We start from the raw sequence: 20,736 nt of genomic DNA, 5'->3' as shown, positions 1-20,736 counted from the left end.
TCAGTAAGCAAGCTTAATGCTGAACATCACCCACCAAAGTGCTTGCTTTCAGGAGCAGTTCAGCTGTGCTGAATCAGCTTTTCCTAGGAAAGGTAATGCTTTCTGCTAGAAAAATTCCCTCCAGGCTGCCCTCAGACCTGGTGCGGGAGGAGAGGCAGGTGCAATCAGGGCAACTCTACTTAAAAACTTTCCTACAAAGTGACCTCAGTGCCTGACTCAGGAACAGCAAGGAGGAAAACAGGGAGCTTACATCTGTGGGTGGTAGGAGAAGGGGAAGGAAGTGTGGCAGGCGCCTTACCCGGAGGTGAAGCCTGACCTCCTCCCCGTGGGGAAAAGCCACCCTTCCTCAGAGCCAAGGTGGAAGCAATGAACATGTTCCCAATGCCCAGGCAGGCCAGGTCCCAGCCTCCCAGCAGCCTGCAAGCACTCACAGGATGGTTCTGGAAAACATTCATGTTCCCTCTTGCCACTGCAAACTGCCCCAGGCCCCCGCTACTCAGGGAAGAAAAGCCCAGAGCTGTTGTTTGTTGGGGCCTGTGTCAGAGAAAGCAGTCCCCTTTCTCCACCAGGTGTTTTGCACTGAGCACCGGAGATCAGGACTCATCTCTGCTCAAGGTTTTTGACAAATGGTGTCACTCCTGCCTTGGGCCATCAGTGATGCCTCAGCCCCAGGCTGCTGTAGCGCTGCTTCTCCGTCAGCTCCTGCATAGACAGGCACCATGAAGCTTTCCTCTCAAGAAGAGGACTAGACACACTGACCCACTAAGCCTCAGCCTCTGCAACAAGCAAAAACTCAAAATCAGTTCCGAGAAGTCACACGGACAGCACCACGCAGAGGCAGCTTAAGTACAATCTATATTATCTCTATATTTTTATTTGTCATCATATTTGCTCATTTCTGCAGAGTATAACGTCACAAAGACCAAAATAGAGAGAGCGGCTTGTCGCTGAGCTCACATCAGTTAAACACAATAGGTACAAAACTAGGTGACTCTGTCTTATTTATCATACATTTTTTTTTTCAGTTGTTTATATACAAAGAACTACTCTATATGGAAAAATAATAAACAAATCCCACGGGTATGTTACATGGTAAACAAAAAGGAAGGAAGGAAGGAGAGGGGAAGCAGGTGAGGGAGAGCAGCTCCAAGGGCCTAGTCCTGGAACCAACGCGTTTGTTGGGGCCCTGGGCTACTGCAAGCAAACCTGCAAGACCACGGGTGCCTTGGCCTCCTTGGTCTCAAGCTCTGGGTCTTATAAGGTATTTGTTCCTCCAAGCCAGAGCAGCTTCAGAGCCAGTCCATGCTCTGGCACTTGCCTGTCGAGAGGGAGAACAGGAAGCTCGGAGATTATTTTGTGTGGTGTTAAAAAATATATATGTATATAAAATTATAACATACGGCAGCTGGCTGTCGTTTGGGTGCTAGTTCTTCACCAGGCTTCTCCAAAGGCAGCTAGTGCAAAAGGGTTACACTTTAAACCACTACATACAGGAAGCTTTGAGAATATCCAGATCCTCTGCACAGCATATATATGCAGCATACATTTCAAAACAATTTTTAAAAAATGCTTCTCCAATCCTGGATCACCTTCAGCAGGGCAATCCCAGAGATTTTAGATCTCAGCCACCCAACAAAGATTGGGGACAGTCACCAATTAAGTGACACTGGGACACCATCAAGGCCTGTAAATGCAAGGAAAGGGGAGGAAGGGAACACATCCCATGCCCCACTTTCCTAAGAGAGAGGGGAAGCTTAAAATAAATACCTCGCACTAAAGGACTATTAATCAAAGCCATGGAAGATGGAAGGAAAGCCCATTCAATCTTCAGCCCTGCTTTCCAGGCAGCTTATGGCATGAGGAAAAGGAGTTTTACACCAAGCCCACACAAAGCTGGCAGATAGCGTTTGCATGCCCATTTAAGCAGAGACAGATTTAGGAAAAGCAGTAACTAACTATGTGGCATCGCAGGATGTGTGCAAATGGGGAAATCCAGCAGCAGAGAAGATGCTGGATCCACTGACCCTGCCTCCAGCTCCCTCAGAGTGGCAAGTACAGAAGGAGATGCTGCCCTTACGCCTTCCCCCATCTTATCCTCACAGCAAGGAGCAAACCTGCCTCTCTTTAAGCCCTTTTCCCCCTACTCCTGACCACCAGCTTCTGGCAGGGGTGCTGAGGGAACAAGCTGCGCTTCGCTCACAGTTGCTTCCAAGAAGTGAATGAGCAAGCACATAGATTAGGATACAAGAGGACAGGTAAACTCCAGGCAGTAAATCAGACCCCAGTTCTCCTAGCAGAGCAATGAGGGGCAATCTGGAAACACGCAGGTCTGCCGATGGCATGGTGGGCATCAGGTGGGAGAGGAACAGAGAAACTACAGCCAAGAAGAATATAGCAGCTTGCTCCAACCTCTCCATTTTACATCTTGCTTGGGGGTAGGGTCATCTGATCTATGGCACTTGAGTGTGCTCCCCCCTCCTCCCCTAGACAATTTTAAGCAAGCAAGAGGTATTTCCTGGTCCCTGCATAGATCCACAGAGGGATCATTTTTATTTTGGCTCCACTAAATACCTAGGGGCCAATCCAAAACCCAGCAAAAGCAAGGGGAAGCTTCTTTTCCTACTCCCATGGATGCTAACTCCACCCTCAATAGCATCACCATTTGCTGCAGGGCCTGTGAAGTGTGTGGCAGCAGCAGCAGCAACTGCTGCCTGGAAAACTAAGAGGGACAATTTTAACCAGCCAGGTCATGTCAGGTTTCAAGTCTGCTCCAGATTGGCCTGGAACAGCTATGGAGATAAAAAGCAAAAGGAGGAGTGTGTAACATCCCTTCCTGAATACTCCAGCCTAAGGACAAAACTTGCGCAGCTCACAGGGGAAGTCAGCAATGACAAGCATGGGGAGAGTTACCTCTGAGGGACCAGGACCTGCTCTGGCAGCTACCTGGTGCAATTCACACCTTTAAGAGGGGCAGCTATGTTGGTGGGGGACAGGAAACAAGAAAAAACAACATTTTACTGTCTACAGACCTTCCTTTCCCAAAGACGGATGAAAGGGCCAGAACTCTACAAACTTCCACCACCTATCATGGCCAGTCCTCAGTCTTGTCAGCAGGAGACAGACGGTCCAGGGAAGCTTCTTGCCACAGGAATGCAGGGGAGATGGGAAGCTTGCACACCTGGTGATTAGAAAACCCTGCCCTTGTGAGGCAGTAATTCCATCCCTGCTGAGCTCCAACAAGCATCAGCTTTGATGGGGAGGCAGGGGGGATGCAGGGAGTGGAGGAACAGGAAGAAAGTCCTGTCCTTTTCCCCCTCGCTCACTCAAGTACAGGACTGCACAACCAGGTGCTTAAGAGGGTGGGGGCAGATGTTCCTTACTAAGTATTCAAGGCAATGACTACAGAGAGACCAGTCTCTGGTCTGGTCCTCAGGAATGCTTATCGCTGCATCCTAATCCCATTTCCCAAGGATCACAGAGATGTTAGTACCAGGGAGCTGGGGGAGAAAACTGTGCCTACATCAACCATCCAGGAAGAGGAATACACAAGCCAGTCACATTGTCCAGTTGGAAAAAGAAAAAAAAACCCACAAAAATCTTTTTGGCCACAACTCTGGGCTCTGGCCAGTCATGCTCCACGCCAAGCTGGGCGGGTGTGGGAGGCCAGAGCTCCAAACCCTAGAGCTTTGCTTCAGTTAATTCCAGTCAATTGCTGCTGTAAGGAATGGGCTTGAGAATGGAGGCCTGGCCATTCCCCCACCTCCACACTGCTCATCAGATACGTACCCACAAAAGCTAATGGGAGGTGCCCATTTCTGCAATCTGCACTCTCTAGGAAGTGATATGACTTGTGTGTTTCTGCTTCAATAAATTAAAAAAAAATTAAAAAAAAAAACCCAAAAGAAGGAAAATGACAGCCTGTGCTGGCAGTTTTGCCTCCTAGAATTCATCATCGGAGCTCAGCAAGAGGGTCTTCTCATTGTCCCGGGCACCCGAGCAGCTGTGGGAGCGGGAGATAACGTGACTGCCATTGCGCCAGGGTGGACCATGCTCCAGCGTTGACTGCTGGGTGTACTGCTGGTAGGCTGGGGAAAAGTTGTGGATCGCATCTTGGACAATGTCATGGGGGTTCATGGTCTCCTTGAGGCTGCTGGAGATGCTCTTCATGGGAGCACAGCGACCTGTTGGGGTAAGACAGGGAGGGACAAGTGAAGAATACTGCTGCCTTCCCCACACCCCTTAACATGAAGGTAAGGAGAACAGCGAACATGCACTCCTAGATCCTGCAGAAGTTACTTTACAGACTTCTTCAAGCGGCTGCTGAGGAAATGCCACACAAATGGTGTCAAGTTTTACCAATAGTGCTCCTAAATCCAGCCACTGCTAGCCAAGTGAATCCACCTCAGCAATAAATGAAGGACATGCCATGAGAATGGGACATACCCACAGTGACAACCTCCACTACACACTACCTGTGCTGGCTTGGGTTTGCAACGAAGACAGTCAAGTAGGTAGGTGCTCCTGTAAAGGGTTTCAGAAGACAAAAACTAAGGAAATTCTAAAAGTATAGGAGAAATGGCATTTGCCATTCCCACTCACTGGAAATGAGACTGATAGGCAGTATCGAAGTACCCACAGGGAAGAGATCATGAAAGTGGAAAGCACTGCAAGGGAGGGGAAGGAGGGGAACAGGCAGTACTAGATGCAGAACCACCCTATGGGTGGAGGGTGCTACAGTGATACCGTGAAGGAAGGAACAGTTGGAGATTGTCCCACCCAAGTGCTGAGCACAGAGGAAGGCTGTGTGTCCTTCTAGGAGCTGCCATTTCTTATGGCTTCTAGGTCCCATTTCCAGCATGGGTTTCTGGCTCTGCTCAGTCCTGTTGGATGGGCTCCCCAAACAACCAAAGCATGCTGATCTTCTGTGGCAATTATGAAAGTGAAGGGAGGCTGGGGTGAGAGCGCAAACCGGCTCCTTTGAGAGCCTGTGCAACTCTTTGGAGAGAGGTTCACACAGACCTGACAGAAATACTCTGAAGCTAAGTGTTATGCCACTGCCCACAGGGCTGTTTTATAACTTATGATCCAGACAACCCTTAAGCAGCTGTGTGAGGCTGTTGAGCCACAGACCTACAAGGAAGGGGGAACAAGGGACAGAGCAGGCAGTAGACAGACTGGGAATCAGGACAGAACAGCATCCCAGTTAAAAACCAACAGGGACAAACACACAGAGCATGCTGTACCTACCGTATGGCCCATATGATGGAACAGCTGCACCAGGGACCAGTGGCCAAAGCAAGGGAGAGATAAAAGGGAGAAGAGAGAGACAGAGAAAGAAAGAGAGAAAGAGAGAGAGGAAATAACAAGAACTGAACAAGACCCACCACCAAAACATCCCCCACTGTACTGGCCAGCAGTTTACCCTTTCATCACCCACAGATCTCATCTCCCCCAGCTGCAGCCACTGTCCTTCCAAAACCTCTGGGGCTGGCTGGGATGGAGGGATCATCTACATAAACACTGCCCAAGGGCTGCTGTCTTCCCACACCTCAGCACAGACTTCCCCCAGCAGGAAGGAACCCCTTTATTTGGACAACACCGAATATATTTGCATAGACTGGGCACAAGAACCCCCTTTTCTCAGACATAACATCCACCTCCCTCTTCCCTGGAATAAGACTTCTAGCAGCCCAGCCCTCACAAAATCTTCACAGGAAGATGGTCCTCCTCCAAGCCAAACATATTGCCAAAGCACAACCTCATCTTCCTGAGCCAGATTCAAAACAGAGCCTGTTTCAGGCCCTGTCCCTCCTGCCTTCAGTTTGTTGCACAATCTAGAGCAATGGAGTTCCCCTTTGGGGAGACGGGAAGAAGGACAAACCCACTCTACCAAAAGGCTGCAACTTCTTGCAGCCCTCAGGTCTGCAACAAGTTGTCGTGGGTGGCATACTGGGGAACTGAAAAGGGAACAATGCAATTCAGGCAAGGTTTCTGCCCTGCAGAGCCATTGCACAATTAATCTGTTCAGACACCACGGAGGAGGGGATGTGATGTTTTCCAGGCATTCAGGTTGGGAGTCATATCAGTGTGCTGGCTGCCAGAGGGACCAGTCTCCACCCAGTCTCGCTACCAAATAGACATGCCAAATGTGCTGGCGTATTTCCTACCTTGGGCATCAAGTCTCTTGTCTGCATACACCTTGTATGTGAAGGCATGGCGCAGGGCGATGGCTGCGAAGAACATCTCCACGCAAATGATGAAGTCCTGATACCCAGCAGCTACCGTGCCTTCACCCACAGACACATTGGCAGAGTGGATTTTGGGGATGGCACCACACTTTTCCAAGATGGCCAACAGCATCCCTAAACAAAGCAACAAGTTCATGTAAATGTGCAGAAAACATGATTGCATACTAACTGTAAGGAATGGAAATATGTGCTGTGCTGTATATCCTAGACATAAACCCATTTAATACAGGAGCTACAATCAGAGTGGGCTAGGTACTCCCATCTACACTCCTCCTACAAGAAAGGAGGAATAAATGAGATGAATATGTTTAAGCAAAGAATGTTCAAACACTGACCCTCTTCTATTCTCAACTGACACATAATCTGTGGAACTAGCTGCTGCAGGACTTAATCAAGTCCAGAGGGGTAAGAAGCAGTCAGATATTTCTGTGAGCACCTCTGTGAACTCAGCACTTCCACTAGCTAGAGCAAAAATTGAAGTAACAGAGCTTATCATTTAAGCATAAACTGTTTTTGACACACCAGTGCAAGAAAGATTTTTCTCCCTGTCCATAGCCAGGTGGCTGAAGAATTCCAGAGAAGGCAGAAAGTGTGTGACCAGATGGCTCAAGATGATAAACTAGACAGCTTATTAGTTTGCCTGTAGACAGGGAGGATGGGCCATACTCCAACAGCCTGAATTCCACCTAAGTTCCTACTCAATTAGTCTTTGAAGTGCAACTCAGTAAACCTAAGTAGGGCATTGAACAGGGAAATGCTTAGAGCCAATTAGTAAGAAGCACTAAGCTTAGGTGGAATTTCAGCTTTCTGAATATGCCTCTGCATCATGTGTACATATTCTGAACATCCTTCCGCTCAGTGGTGGTTCTGTGACAGCACACACTGCATTCAGCCAGCTTGCTGCTTCACGTGAATCACAGACATACCATTAAAATTTTATTTATAGAGCACTAAAAAAAAAAAGTACTAAAAATGTTTAGATGTGCCACTTTAATCAATAAAATGGCAGCATGCAGATAAAATGTTGGCAGCTTGTGCTTTACAATTGTTCCAGGAATGCAAAGGACTCTTCATCCAAACAGCTGATTTTGCCAGGCAGATATGCGTTTGTACATGCACACACACAGGGATAGTGAGGATTCAGGAGCACAGAAACAAAGACGAAAATGAGCAAAACAGGTTTCCCAGAGAAAAGCAATGGAAGACTACAAAACAAATATAATAATACTACAGAAAGACATTCTGGCTATTAATCAGCAACTCTCTGTCAACTCTAGTGTCTGAGCCCCTGCAGAGAGCTCTTTGTGCCTACCAAGGGAAGGGAAAAGCAGCTCACCTTGCCAGAAGGACAGGAAGATGACAGACTTCACCATGAAGAACTTGAGGACTGGGCTATAGGGACTGAGCAGCTCACGTGTGGCGAAGTAGAAAAGGAAGAGGGCATACAGTGCCAGGCTGACAGAGATGTTGTAGATGATCGTCACATAGAGGTAGCCACTGGTTACACTGAAAAGAGAAGATATATGAATGCCTGAAATTTCAGCATGATCTTTTCCCCTTGCTGCTGTCACTGGGGAGTTCTAAAATTCTCTTTCCTTCCTGCCTCCCTGTCCCATTCCCTCCCCCAAACTGAGGTAGAAAAAACCTGAAATCTACAGGCTTGCCCCTGCCCTCTTTTCTCATGTGCATATTCAGCCCATGTTGTCCCCCTGTCTTTTCCCACGGCCCAGCACACACACAGACCATAAGCACAGCTGGGCAGAGAAGGAGCAGCTGAGGCTTGCATGCTAGACAAACAAACTTACTCAAAGTCACCATCCTGGTACTTGCCGAAGGCCTGAAGGATGACTGTGCTGATTGCCATGAGGGGCTTCACCACACAGAACTGCAGGGTAGCCTACAGGAATGAGAGAGGAATGAGAAGGCAGGAGGTGCAAGAGGCCAAGATCCCAAACCAGTACCATGATAGAGTGTCCATCAGAACAACTCAGCAACACAACACAATCCAGCCCCAGCAAGGAGTATGACCCTGCCACCTGCTAATCAATTATGGTTGAGGACTGCAGCACCCAAAAGGAGATAAAAGAGATTCAGAAGAAGTATGTGTGCTATCTACTTGTCCAGAATGGGAAGAAAAAACTCTCTGTAAGTTGCTCCTAGAAGACGCTCAGCTGCTCTCTTCCAGAGCCGTTTTTCATAGGCTGTGCTGCAGCACATTTATGCACAGTAACAGCATGAAAAACAAAAAATCCCATACTATGCTGTGGTACAGACACAGCAAGTTTAACAAAGAGATACTGGGGAAGGGACTCAAACGCCAGTCTATAGTTTCCATAAAGCTAGGCAAGAAGGTCCCCTGGATAGGAGGGGAACCCAGCTCTCTGAGGAGGAGGAACTTTGACAACTGCCACCATTATTAAGGCATTTTGTACACAGTAATGTGTGCTGCCAGACAGAAGTTAAGAGCTATTCTGTTGTCATTCACACGACCTTTACTGAATCTCCCCAAAGGTTCTGTGGCACTTGGGATCAGCTGCCGTTCTGCCAGTATAAATCACTGCTCCTATTGGGATGACTCCTCTCTCAAAGCCACCCCATTCTTCATCTTTCTGGAGACGTTGAACTTCAAGGTCCTAAGAGAGTGGTGGGTTGTGACCCTAAAAATGTCACCCATGTGTCCCTGAAGGAGGCTGGAAGAGCCTGGGCAGGTGCTGACCTGCACACATGTGAGGAGGGCTGTGTATGGAAAGAAGGCAAAACCAAACAGGAATAATTGCTTTGGATACGATGCAATTTGTTAGTGGTCATAAGACTTCAAGGAGATTAAAAACCCCAGCACATGCCAGTTAGTGAGTCACTGTAAATATGTGAACTGGAAAAGGTCAAGCTAATTGGTAAACAACTCTGTCCTCTGAGCTTCCCCTCCTTCCAATCTGGGGATGTTTTAACCATTTCCCTGCAATCCAAACCACCACATCCTATTTTTAGTTGCTTCCCTAGAAGATGCTGCAGCATACGGAAAGCACATGGATGGTGTGTGACCCATCTGTGAGGGTCACCAGACACAGACCCAGCAAAGAATCTTGATCAAGACATGTTTAAGGAAACAAACCGTGTCCAGATTTTACACCACAGCCACCAGCACACCACCCAACTGCTGGAGGGCCACAGGCAATGCAGGCAGACTGACTGACCTATAGCAGGCACTTGCCTGAGAACAGCTCGGGATGGGGGTGAAGATAGAAAGAAGGAATGGTTATAACACACAGATTCCTTCAGGATGAAAGGGGCTGGAAAGAGCAGAAAGTGGGCAGGTGGCGGTGGGAGGCAACAGTAATGCTGGAGACGCTGAGAGAAGGGATAAAATGGGCAAGGTGCTCCTTCCAGCACATTCCTCTTCCTGATCACCACAATGGTGGATACTGCACAGATCAGCAATGAGATCTGCTCTGTTGCCCTTTTGCACCAACCTACCCAGGAATTTGCCTTGAAAGGTCTTCCTCGGCAATCCTCGAAGTCTAGAAATACTAGAAAATGAGTCTTGGTGCCAATGATTTCTCACCAAGGCAACATTTAAGCTTGAGCCAAGAAGGACGGAAGTACTTAAACATCCCTTTGCAAGACACCTCCCTCAACAACCTCCACAGCAGAGTTAGCAGTTTGCAAAGGGCAGGCCTGACTAGAAGAATTGCTGCCAGATATCAGCAAAGCAAAAGCAAACATCCACCTAAGCCTGAGTTACCAAGTGAGCTGAGGATTTGTGGAAGCAGGCAGAATCTCCCCTGGCCATAAAAGTGCTTCTAGTCTTCATTGTTGTGAAAAAACTTTCCAAACACAGCCAGGTGTAATCCATGCGGAGAGAACTGCCAGAGGCTGTGGGACATGAGGAAGAAGAGGTCTAAGGGAAATTATTTCTTCAGCATTCACTCACCTTGATAGGTGTTATGTTTGCTTATGATGCATTTCAAAGGTAGAAGTTAACATTAGGAGCATCTATTCTTTTTAGAATAGATAATGCATCGAAGCAAACACAGGGTGTACAAATGAAGCCCAAGAGAAACAGGCAAAGCAGCACACTGCAAGCAGCTTAGAAAATAAAAGTATCAGGGAAGAAAACAGGAAAGCCATGAGGAAAGAATATACGAGAGACAAACCGAACAGAGAAAAGAAAGATGCGTTCCTTTGAAAAAGGCCAATCGTGCTACGGAGATTAACACTGGATATACTATGAAGCTGCATTATACCTTTGATGTTCCTGCATATTGCTAAAACATAGAAGATGGGGCATGATGTGGAGGAGAAGCCAGGGCAGATATCTAGACCCAGTGACTGGAATTACAGTGACCTGAGCCCTTTCAAAGAACCAGACCTGCTTCACGCTGTCTCCAGAGAAACCTCATGTGTTCATTTCAGCAAGTGAGCAAAGCCTTGAAAATCACCTGCTGTTTCATGGCAGACAGAGGTGACTGACCTGGGATGAGCAGATGAGGGCTGTATCAAGGTTTAGATCTCCCCCATTCCCTCCCCCTCGACATACCAAATCCAGCGCAGACAGACACACATGGTGAGCAATACTTGGTTCCTCCTACAAAGCGTTGTGTCACACTTAACCTCCACCCCCTCCTCAACTCCAAACCACAACAGCAGCACTGGGAATTCAGGAGGCTGTTACCCAACTGTGGGGTGTCTGCAACACAACACAGCCATCAATTTCTTAAAGTTGGGACCTCTGCAATCCAGAAAGGGAAGAGGAAACCAGCATTTCTTCCCAGGACTAACATCAGACCCGGGATATATATTGGGTCTTTTGCTAAGGCCTTCCTGATGCGGGGTTGAATAGAAAATGTTAAGATCACTCAAAACGAACAAACCAACCAACCCTGAAACACCCCCCTTCTCAGCAGTCTGCAGGCCTCTCAAAACAATATTATGAACCCCCTCAAAGGAGTGCTCATCTCAGAAGTTCAGCAGCAAAAGGCACCATTGCCACCCACACACACTTCATTCATTTCTAGAAGATGGCACAGCTCCTCCAGCCCATACCTGTTTGCAGAACCTCAGGAATCCAATCGAATAAGTTTTTCCCCACAGACAGCAAGTCCCGTATACACAGCTGGACCTGAAAGAGCCAATACAAGATGACAGGATTCAGAAGTAAGATTTGGGCTAGAGTGCAAGATCCGTACCCTCTTTGTCTACCTCTGTAGCAAAGTTGCAGGACTGGTGCTTTCTCCAACCATAGTTACAGCTATACCCTCTTTCAGAGATATGTTTAAAACATCTCCCTGACTCCACACTCCGATCTTTTCTTTTTTTTTTTTAAAGCTGAGTAGCATGGGGAGAAACACAGATCCCAGAGGAAGCACACACAACCAATTGAAGACAGAAAAGATTTAAAGGAGGAGAAGGGAATAAGAAACAAAGGAGTAGGCAGGTGTCCAGAAAAGCTGTGAATCAGTCCAGCTTGCCTAAGAGGAAGCGATCAGCCCGATCTGTCTCATAGCAGGGTACTGGTAAATCGTCACCATTCATGCTGCCCAGTCCCAGCAGACATTTGCCACCTGACACAGTTTTTCGGGACAGGGATAGAGGCATGGTAGATGGGCACAGAAGGAGGAGAGCGTCATGCTGTAAGCACAGTAAATACTCACTCAATTGGTTTCCCTCTGATCTCAGACATGATGGAGCTCTCCCCTCCCAAGTACTCATAGCAGAGGCTGAGAAAGTTGTATATTACAAAGGCTGCAAAGACATCAATCAGAGTAAAATGACAACCAACTTCAAAACAGGTGCAAAGACCAAGAGCACAGGCAACAGACCAAACATTAGCAGAGACTGCTTATGCAGCATCTTTCCCTTCAAAGCACTCGAGATTATTTTCATTGCATTTATCATCCTACCTCAGCACTCACAAGACTATCTGAACTGGAGTTTGGCCAAGGTCCCAGGCCAGTTCCATGACTCATGCCAAAATGGTCACAGGACCATTTAAAACCGTGGTCAGTCTCTGTTTTACTTGGCATCTGTAAGATGCCATTCTTTACAGGGTTCCTGTGTGTTATTCCAGGACATTACACTGGCACTAAATAATTTGGAAGAGTTATCTCTGATCCATCAACCATATCTTGTCTCCTGTATTTAACCTTTTAGGTGATGAACACAGTTTCTCTCTCCGAGGTAACCAGACTATAGACATTAAGAGTTGGAGAAACAGCATTTTTACCAATCAGTGGAACTCTGTTTTCATGTCTGTTGGAGATTTTTTAAAAATAGGTTCTGTGCTTCATTTCCTCAGAAAGCTAAAATTTCTTGCGTACTGAATAGCCTCTTCCTTGGGCCACCTCTTTTCTGCCTTCCCTAGCAACCTGGTATAGACGAGGAAGAGCCTTCTCAGACTGACCGCTAATACTCTGCCCCATTTCAATTCTCTTCAAGGCTCAGTTTCGCTGATACATAGCAACTGATGTGAAGACACTGTGGGGAGGGCTCTAATCATAACTACATATATATTTCCTTTTCATGGGATCCAAATCCACTCAATTGTGCATGGAGTAAGCCTATATGCACCCTGTCTACCACCCTCTTGACTTGTTATAATCGCTGTTGGACCCTCATACAGTTGTGAGATTTTTAGGGCAAGGACTGTACTTTTAAGTTTGCCACATACAGCCTTGGGGCAAAATGACAGACCAGGTAACCCTTCTTTCAATGTTATTTTCTATGATAGTCTGTACCTGGATGTTCCCTGGAATGCCAGCACCCAAATCCTGGTTTTGGCCCCCAGCACTGACATAATACAAAGAGAAAATTACTTAGGATGGAAACAGAAGTCTCGAGGAACTTTTAAATAAGAACAGAAGCCTAATAATGTACAGTGCTGAGAAGCTGACCTCACCAAGCAGGCAGTTATTAGACCTGAGGTCAATTTTCCCACGTGGATGAACTTCCAAAGTCAGAGACAGACATCAATTCTAATTCTTCTACAAGCTTCCAAACCATGCCCTGGAAAAGAGATACTCAACACTCCCCAAAACACTCAGTCTCAAAACATTATGTTTATGGCTTGTAGACATGCCTAGATGGCAATAATGCTACAGCACATAAAAGCCAGTGGTATACCTGCTTCTATGTAGGTAATTGGGATATTGTTATTCCATCTGTAAACCCTGTTATTTAACAAGGTCAGGTATGTTCACACAGCAATGATTTTGAGAAAGCCTTAATCAGGAGAGAAAACACCAACCATGGAAAACTTATTTCAGTAACTGTGGTAAGCCCTTTTGCCTGCCATTTTCCTGCAACTTAGCTGACAGCTCCCAGCACCCTGAGGAAGAAAAGCTGAGCTTTTCCTATTGTCCTCCAGTGACCCCTGCCCTCTGATGTGGTCATTACAATACCAGCTGCCCATTCCACAAGCACTAGGGAAGAGATGACATCAGAGGAAGAAACCAACCCCCACTCCCCCCCCAAAAAAAGGGAGGGGGAAATATCTGCCCCTCCCTCCCCAACAGAAATGAGTGCTAACTATCAAAGTTCACCACACCAGCAAAAGAACTCTTCTCCCATTCCTGATGCACATTCATCAGATGGTGCTTATGACATCAACATAACAAAAAAATCTACTAGTGTCAGTGTTACTGACACCCAGGTTTGTACAGAAGCAGAGTCACATGAAAGAGCAACACCAAAACATGCTCCTCCTAATATACACTATGAAATGCAGCCCATAAATGGCCCAAGACAGCTTTCAAAATTTATTAACAGAGTCTTCTTCCCCTATTCCCTAACAGGGCTCCCCCAACTTTGCAACCTAATACCTTCCCAAAAATGAAATTATAAGGTGGAGGGCAAGGGAAAGCAGAGAACAAAAAGGCTGTTTCAAAGCGGTCCCCAGAAGAAGTGAGGGAAAGAACCTGCTGACTGAAGGTGCTTTCACCTTCTCCCGTAGTTTTTCACAAAGCCCAACATGCCGAGGTGAACTCCGGAGCATGGGCTGCCTCCTGAGCAGATGCTCAGATGTTTGCAAATTCCCCAAGCAAGCGAGGCAGAGGGATACTGGCTGTTGCCAGAAGAGGAGTTTCACAGAGCAGCAGGATTCCTGCTAGACCTACACACGTGCACAGAGTGGGGAAGGAGGGAAGAAAAAAAAATCCAGACCCAAACAAAGATGCCTTCTGAATCATCTGCATGCATTTGCAATCTGCTGCTGCATCTCAAAGCATTGTCATGGATGTGAAGGAGAGCCTGCTGGTCCCTTCAGCTGATTAACTTGTTCACATGGCCAGGGGCACCTCTCTGCAATGCAGATCTCACCAAAACAACTGCACCAGCGAGTTATGATTTAATGAGGGTATGGCGATAAACTGCCCTCAAAAATACACGCTAGAGTGCAGTTTCTCCTGCTGGATGGGTAAAAGGCTCCTTTCTGGATGAGATCAGGAGGGAAGTTTAGATAGCATTTATTGGAGAGTAACTGTTTCCCTCGCATAAAATGCTAGTGGTATCATCTGCAGCAGATAACCAAAGACAAAGCAATCAGTAACTCATCTTGAACATGGCACCCTGTCTCCTGCAGAACACCAAAGCACTTTACACCTCACCAACACCAGCACATGGTGGCTGTGCTACCCTGCGTGACCACACAAGTGGCCACAAGGATGGGACCAGAAGAATATGTCACTAACAAACCGCGCCAGGAAAACAGGACAAAGCAAGTGTCTGGCTGCTAAGTAAGTGTTGTTCCAAGAACTGGGAGCTAACTAATAGCTCACTTTAAACAGCCAGGTAGAATCAGATTTTTGACTTTCACCTTCCTGAAGCAAAGGACCCCAAAAAATCATAAACTTTGTCTCTACAGAACATTGGAGGGAAGGCTCAACACATCTTGTCATGCTCAGAGGACAGCAAGGCATGTCAGGTTAGATGGGGCTTTGAGCAATCTGATCTAGTGAAAGATGTCCCAGCCCACAGCAGAGAGGTTGCACTAGATGATGTTTAAAGGCCCTTCCCAAGCCAAACCATCCTATGATTCTATGATTTTCAGTCACTGAGCAAGCCATGGTCAACCAGTCAAGCACACTGTAAAACTTTGTCTCAGTAGGTGACAGAGATGCTCTCTCCATGTGCCCAACCAGGAGCCAAAGTTCTCTCAGGGCAGAGACTTCCCACCTCCCCCATTTTCTGTCTAACCCCTCCTTACCTTCATAGCAGTCCCGCACTGTGCCAAAGTAAACATAGTACTGGTCATTGGTGAAGAACAGGAGACTGAGCCATGAGTCAAAGGCGTAAATGGGCACAATGAAGAGGATCCGAACAATGTAGCGCTGTTCATTTGGGCAGCTATAGCAGCGAAGATGCATGTAGATCTGAGAGGACAGAAAGAGGAGATTAGGATCAGCTGTATACGGAATAGAGAGGAGAAAGTGGACCTGGAGAGTCAACTGGGCCAGGAAAAACACTTGATAAATCATCTCGTGATTGCCTCCAGACGCCTCAAGGTAATAAGCATAAAAAAAAAATATCACTATTATCTTATGGCATCCATATAGCATCCCTTAGTTTGTAGAGAGTAGGAAGGAGGAGAAAAAGGAAGTGGAGGCATTTCTAATCTATTTTCTTATAGGGAATTAATTTGCTATTACTATCATCACCTTGCCCATATTCTTTTGTTCGTACCTTTTTCTCCCCTGGTTATCAATCCCATATTCCTGCTATCCTGTTTTAAGTACGTAAGATTCACAACACTGCAGCCTGCTTTTCTCTGAAGAGGGAAGGTGCACGCACTTAGCGCTTGTTCATTGTAAACACTCTCACTCTCTTGGCAATTTTGGACGCTTTCAAGACTTTCACCTGAAACAACCTAAGAGAGCCCTTCACAGCACTGCCAAGAGCTGATAAGCCACAGCCCATCTGCTCAAAAAGCGCCATTCTGCACATCGGTGACAGCACAACCACAAAGCGTCAGCCATCAAGTGAGCAACGAGCTCACGCACTGTGCTCAAAAGAACCACGCAGCCACACTACTTGTTCTGTCCGACTGTCTGCACACATGCCAATCCCTCCAAGTCACTGGCTGGGGGGAGCGCAACATCCCCACCCTACCCACTCCCACTACTCACAGTTTGTTAGCCATCATTAAATCCCACACCTAAGATGCTTTTTCACAGAATACCCACCTCCTGGAAAAGGTATTGACCACAAGCATACCCTGAAGATGAGCACCACTCCTGTAATAGCCTAATAACACAGCCAGAGCTTTGGTGCAAGTTGCGGGTACGCTCTGTCAGCCACGGAGTCAGCAGAGGGCACGCTCTCCAGAGGCAAGGCCTCCATACGGCAACCCCATCTAGGTGCTGCCCCAACTGTTGGAATTAACAACAGCTAATTTATTACACACATGCCTCACAACTGACAGATTTTGCTGCCTGAAGAGGCACAAGCATTTGTCTGAAGTTTCACCCAGAATTTGGGGGTGTTGTGAGGATTCTCCAGGGTCTAAGAAAACATACATTGATGATCTCGCCTTTTCTTCATACAGGAGAGGGGATTGTCTCTCCCCAGCTGTCCGTTGCTCATCTCTTGGCCAGATCCAGTCAAAATCAACTGAAGGGCTCAAAACACTCCTGCTTCCTCTCCCTAACCCATTAGGAGCCCACAAACCCCTCATTTCCTGAGGAGAACAGGTTGAAAATAAACTAACAAACCTTAGGGATATTTTTTCCTTATGACAATCCCAGTGACACACCTCATCCAGCACAGGGACAGCTGACACCAGAGTTCAGATGACTCCAAGCTTTGCCCTTGGGAGGTCACAAGGGCCCTGCAATCCGTGTGCCTACAAGAGCACAGGAACTGCTGCCTTGTAACAGGACAACAGCACATTTCAATCAACGGTGTCTCTCTGGCACTGTCCTCTGTTGGTTTCTTCAGAGAAGGGCATTAATGCCTAACTGTGTAGGAAAGATTTCTTCCTACCCTCAGTAGGTGATCAATTTGACAGGAGGATCCATGGCACTTGTAATTGTTACCCAAGCTGGTGAAACTGCAGGTGTTACTCTTATTCATCAGTGACTAATCCATTTTTGAACTTCACTAGCCCCTGTACTCCATGACTAGGCTGTAGTTTTCTAGATCCTAGTCATCACTCTGGAATCTATGGACCAATAGGTACAAAACACAGGTTGATAAATAACAGGGCTGGCGTTTCCCCACTGTGTTTTTCAGTTCACATGACAACTGCATCAAAGAGGCACGGAACAGGATGCAGGGTTTGACTTGTTCTGGCTCCCAGGACACCTGCCCCAGAAAGAGGGGAGGGGAGAAAAATTAAAATAAAACATTTCCTGCTACTCCTTTCCGCAGCAGAGTTCAGCCTGTGGAATCCACTGGCACAGGAGATCAAAGGAAGTATGTCAAACAACAGATGACCACGATCATTTAGCTAACAGCTGACACAATAACAAAATGGCTAGATTCAGCTACAAGACCTGGGAAAGGATGGCTTGAGATAACACACCTTTCTGCAAACACTCAAGAGATGGCCAAATGTTTTACACCTGCTAGTTTTAAAGAGTTTGCTTCCTCTCCATTCACACTATGGAAATGGTCTGAACCTGGGCAGAAAAAGGCCTTCATATAGAAGTTGCCACCTTGATCAGCACAGATAATACATTAGACTCCAAAGAAGAGGTCCTGGTACCACTCCAGAGTCTGCAAACCTCCATCACACAGCTGTATCTGGCAGAAATATGCCAGGGGATCGTATGTGCTCCTCCATGTGGGGAAAAGGAGCATGAGAAGTACTATTGACAGGATTTTACCTGATGGCAGGTGATGAGCAAAGCTGTCCATACAAAGAAACCTGAGATGGCTTGAGCAGCGGTGGTCATGAGGAATATTGGCTGCTCCACAGCTGTGGGGCTGCCATCCTCTGGCATCCAGGAGAAGTTGGGAGCCACAGCTGGAGTGGTGGCAGTTGACCCCAATCTGGGGGCTGCAGTGACGTCAGTCATCACTATCATGGTGCCTTTTGATGTGAGGTTCCAGTTGGGATTGCTAAAGAGCCACCCACGAGCCAAGACCTGTCAAAGAAGAGAACCAAAAAGCAATTGAACCCAGCTGAAAGGACTTGGGAGCATATCAGTAACAGTACTTTGCATCTCTCACATGCCTTTCACTGGGCTGCTCACATGCTTTACGAACAGGACCTGGATAAGACTGCCACCCCGCGTGATACAACAAATCACATGGTACTCAGGAACCTCTCTACCACTCACAACACAGCCTCTTCGAAATCATGAAACACTGCCACCGCCACTGTCACCACCCTTCTGCAATAAAAATATTTAAGAACAAGATGAATACAGCATTCACCTGAGATCAGAAGGAAGCATCTAAATCATCCATACTGGAAGATGATGGGCACACCTAAGTTAACAGCCCTACTTTCTACAAAAGCACTGGCTATTCTGCCACATCCCAGTCTTATGGTTAGTCTGCCAGAGTCTTAGTCTTATGGTTTCATCTGGAAGGCAGCAGAACAAGCAGCAGCAGGCAACAAGAGCACAGATCACAAAGTGTCACTACGCAGCAAGGGGGAAAGAAGAGCATCCCTATTCCTCCAGTGAGCAATCCCCATCTCTCCTACTGCCATTTTGAAAACTGCACTCAGCCCAAAGCACCTTCAATGGGAAGATATGCACTGAAAGCTCTCCTCGCTAGAGGGAAGAGCACAAAAGTGATGCTTCTGTCAAACTTTGTATGGCATGGTATACTTAGCGAGCCTGTCATTAATTCTACTAACTTAGCATTGTTTTCTACATGATGTGAATTTAACCTGATTGGTTTTTAAAAGCCAGCTGACCCATGAAAACACACCCAGAACACAAGAATATGTAAGATTTCAAAGCAGCATGACCCTTGGGCATTTCCTGGATGAAAAGCTATTTTCTTTCAATGGAACAAATTCTTGAAGGTCTAAGATCTAAAGCAGCTATTATTTTCAATTTGGTTGTAAGCAGGCTCTAACGTGACCTCTGGATTAAAGGAAGATAATCCATTTAAACCAAGATCACAAGTAGGCAGCCATTGGTTCTATCCACTAGAAGAGCTGTTTCTGATGCGGTTGTAGTAAAGACATGGTTATCAAGGGGGACAGCATAATATTGCCTCCTTCTGACAACCTCCTAATAGTTTTCAGGATATCCTTTCTGTAAAAGTGCAAGACGTAGCTCTTACGCAGGCCTTTAAGATCAGCAGATGGAAAGGGCTTTAGAAAGGCCAATGACCCATTGCCACAGTTTACAGCTGCAGCAGGGGAAGAGACATCTGCCATTCACTGACAGGTCACAGCAGAACACGAAAGATAACATACATCCACAGATGAACTGCCCCAGCCTTGCTTCACCTGAAGCCACAGCACGAACTGGGGACAGGCACCCAGTAAAAGCAGAGGGTCAGGAGGAAATCATTTCCACATGCACACTAAGGTGTGCAAATGGCCCCTCCAGCACATGCTTTTCCAAACCACACACTTGCACCAGTGGTGTGCGGCACTGATGTTACTTAATGCCACATTCCACCTCATTTCTGCTTTCTTCCACAGGTGGAAGAGAATCCTGGGAAGTATCCAGATTTGTTTAAGCAGATATTACTTACTATAGAGGGAGCTGCACAACTATTATGGTTTAATTTAGAAAATAATCATCAAACTTGGCTTTTCCTTGTTCTTTCCAGTCCTTCTTTTTCCAAAATATCCCTGCTCAGAGTTATAGCTTTCTGTAACTGCACATACTGAAGGGTAATTCCTTTCCAGCCCTGATTAGTACAAGAAATATAACTGTTAAGTTTTGAGTTTCAAAGCATATGCACATACATTACATTATCTATACTATATCTAAAAATTTGGAGAGATGAAGGCCGGATGCAGATGTCACAAGGTAGCATGATTTTTATTACTTTGACAAGAAAGGGATTTCTACCCAAGTGACTTCTGAAGCAACTGAACATTCACAGTGCTAAGCGTGCTTCCACTAAGCTCACAAAGGGCACATCTAAAATGAAATCAGAACAGATGCACCTGTGGTTAACCTAGCTCTAAATAAAGTCCAGCCAGCTGCGATCCTGGACATCCCAGTGAACTTTGGGAGCTATGCAAGACAGGAAGCTGCTAAGCCCTTCCTAAAGTTCATGGGGGAGAGGATCTCTACTGCAGGCCACCAGTGGCAGGAGGGACAGGACCTGGAGCTCCACACTCCAGCTAATCAAACCACACCAACAGCACAGACCCAAATGCAGCACCGGTAATGTCAGCAGAACTGAAGATCTGAAAGGGTACTCCTCCGCTTCTCTGCACTCATTTTAAAAGAAGCTGAAACAGCAAAAAGCAATCAACAAGCATTTTGTCATGACAAGGATTACATATTCAGAAGCAAGGACACTTACAAGTTCAAGTTGTATATGTAACCTTAACACTGCCCCCTTGTGATTA

At 46.6% G+C, this 20,736-nt stretch overlaps 1 protein-coding gene across 2 annotated transcripts in view; it reads right to left on the bottom strand.

The window, feature by feature from the left end:
• Positions 1 to 847: 847 nt before the first annotated feature.
• Positions 848 to 20,736, bottom strand: part of TMEM184B (transmembrane protein 184B) — a 30,664-nt gene continuing 10,775 nt past the window's right edge. For both annotated transcript variants that reach the window (XM_075723856.1, XM_075723122.1), the window contains exons 2-9: positions 18,068 to 18,328; positions 15,448 to 15,613; positions 11,900 to 11,990; positions 11,292 to 11,367; positions 8,054 to 8,145; positions 7,585 to 7,754; positions 6,168 to 6,362; positions 848 to 4,181 (exon numbers count right to left, since the gene is read on the bottom strand). In XM_075723856.1, coding sequence (XP_075579971.1) covers positions 3,940 to 4,181; positions 6,168 to 6,362; positions 7,585 to 7,754; positions 8,054 to 8,145; positions 11,292 to 11,367; positions 11,900 to 11,990; positions 15,448 to 15,613; positions 18,068 to 18,268 — 1,233 coding nt within the window. In that variant the 5' untranslated portion in view covers positions 18,269 to 18,328 and the 3' untranslated portion in view covers positions 848 to 3,939. The remainder of the gene's footprint in view (positions 4,182 to 6,167; positions 6,363 to 7,584; positions 7,755 to 8,053; positions 8,146 to 11,291; positions 11,368 to 11,899; positions 11,991 to 15,447; positions 15,614 to 18,067; positions 18,329 to 20,736) is intronic.

Source organism: Pelecanus crispus, chromosome 1 (genome assembly GCF_030463565.1).
Source record: "Pelecanus crispus isolate bPelCri1 chromosome 1, bPelCri1.pri, whole genome shotgun sequence".
Taxonomy (NCBI): domain Eukaryota; kingdom Metazoa; phylum Chordata; class Aves; order Pelecaniformes; family Pelecanidae; genus Pelecanus; species Pelecanus crispus.
The sequence above is the reverse complement of the archived record's forward strand: the minus strand, read 5'-3'. Positions and strand labels throughout refer to the sequence as shown.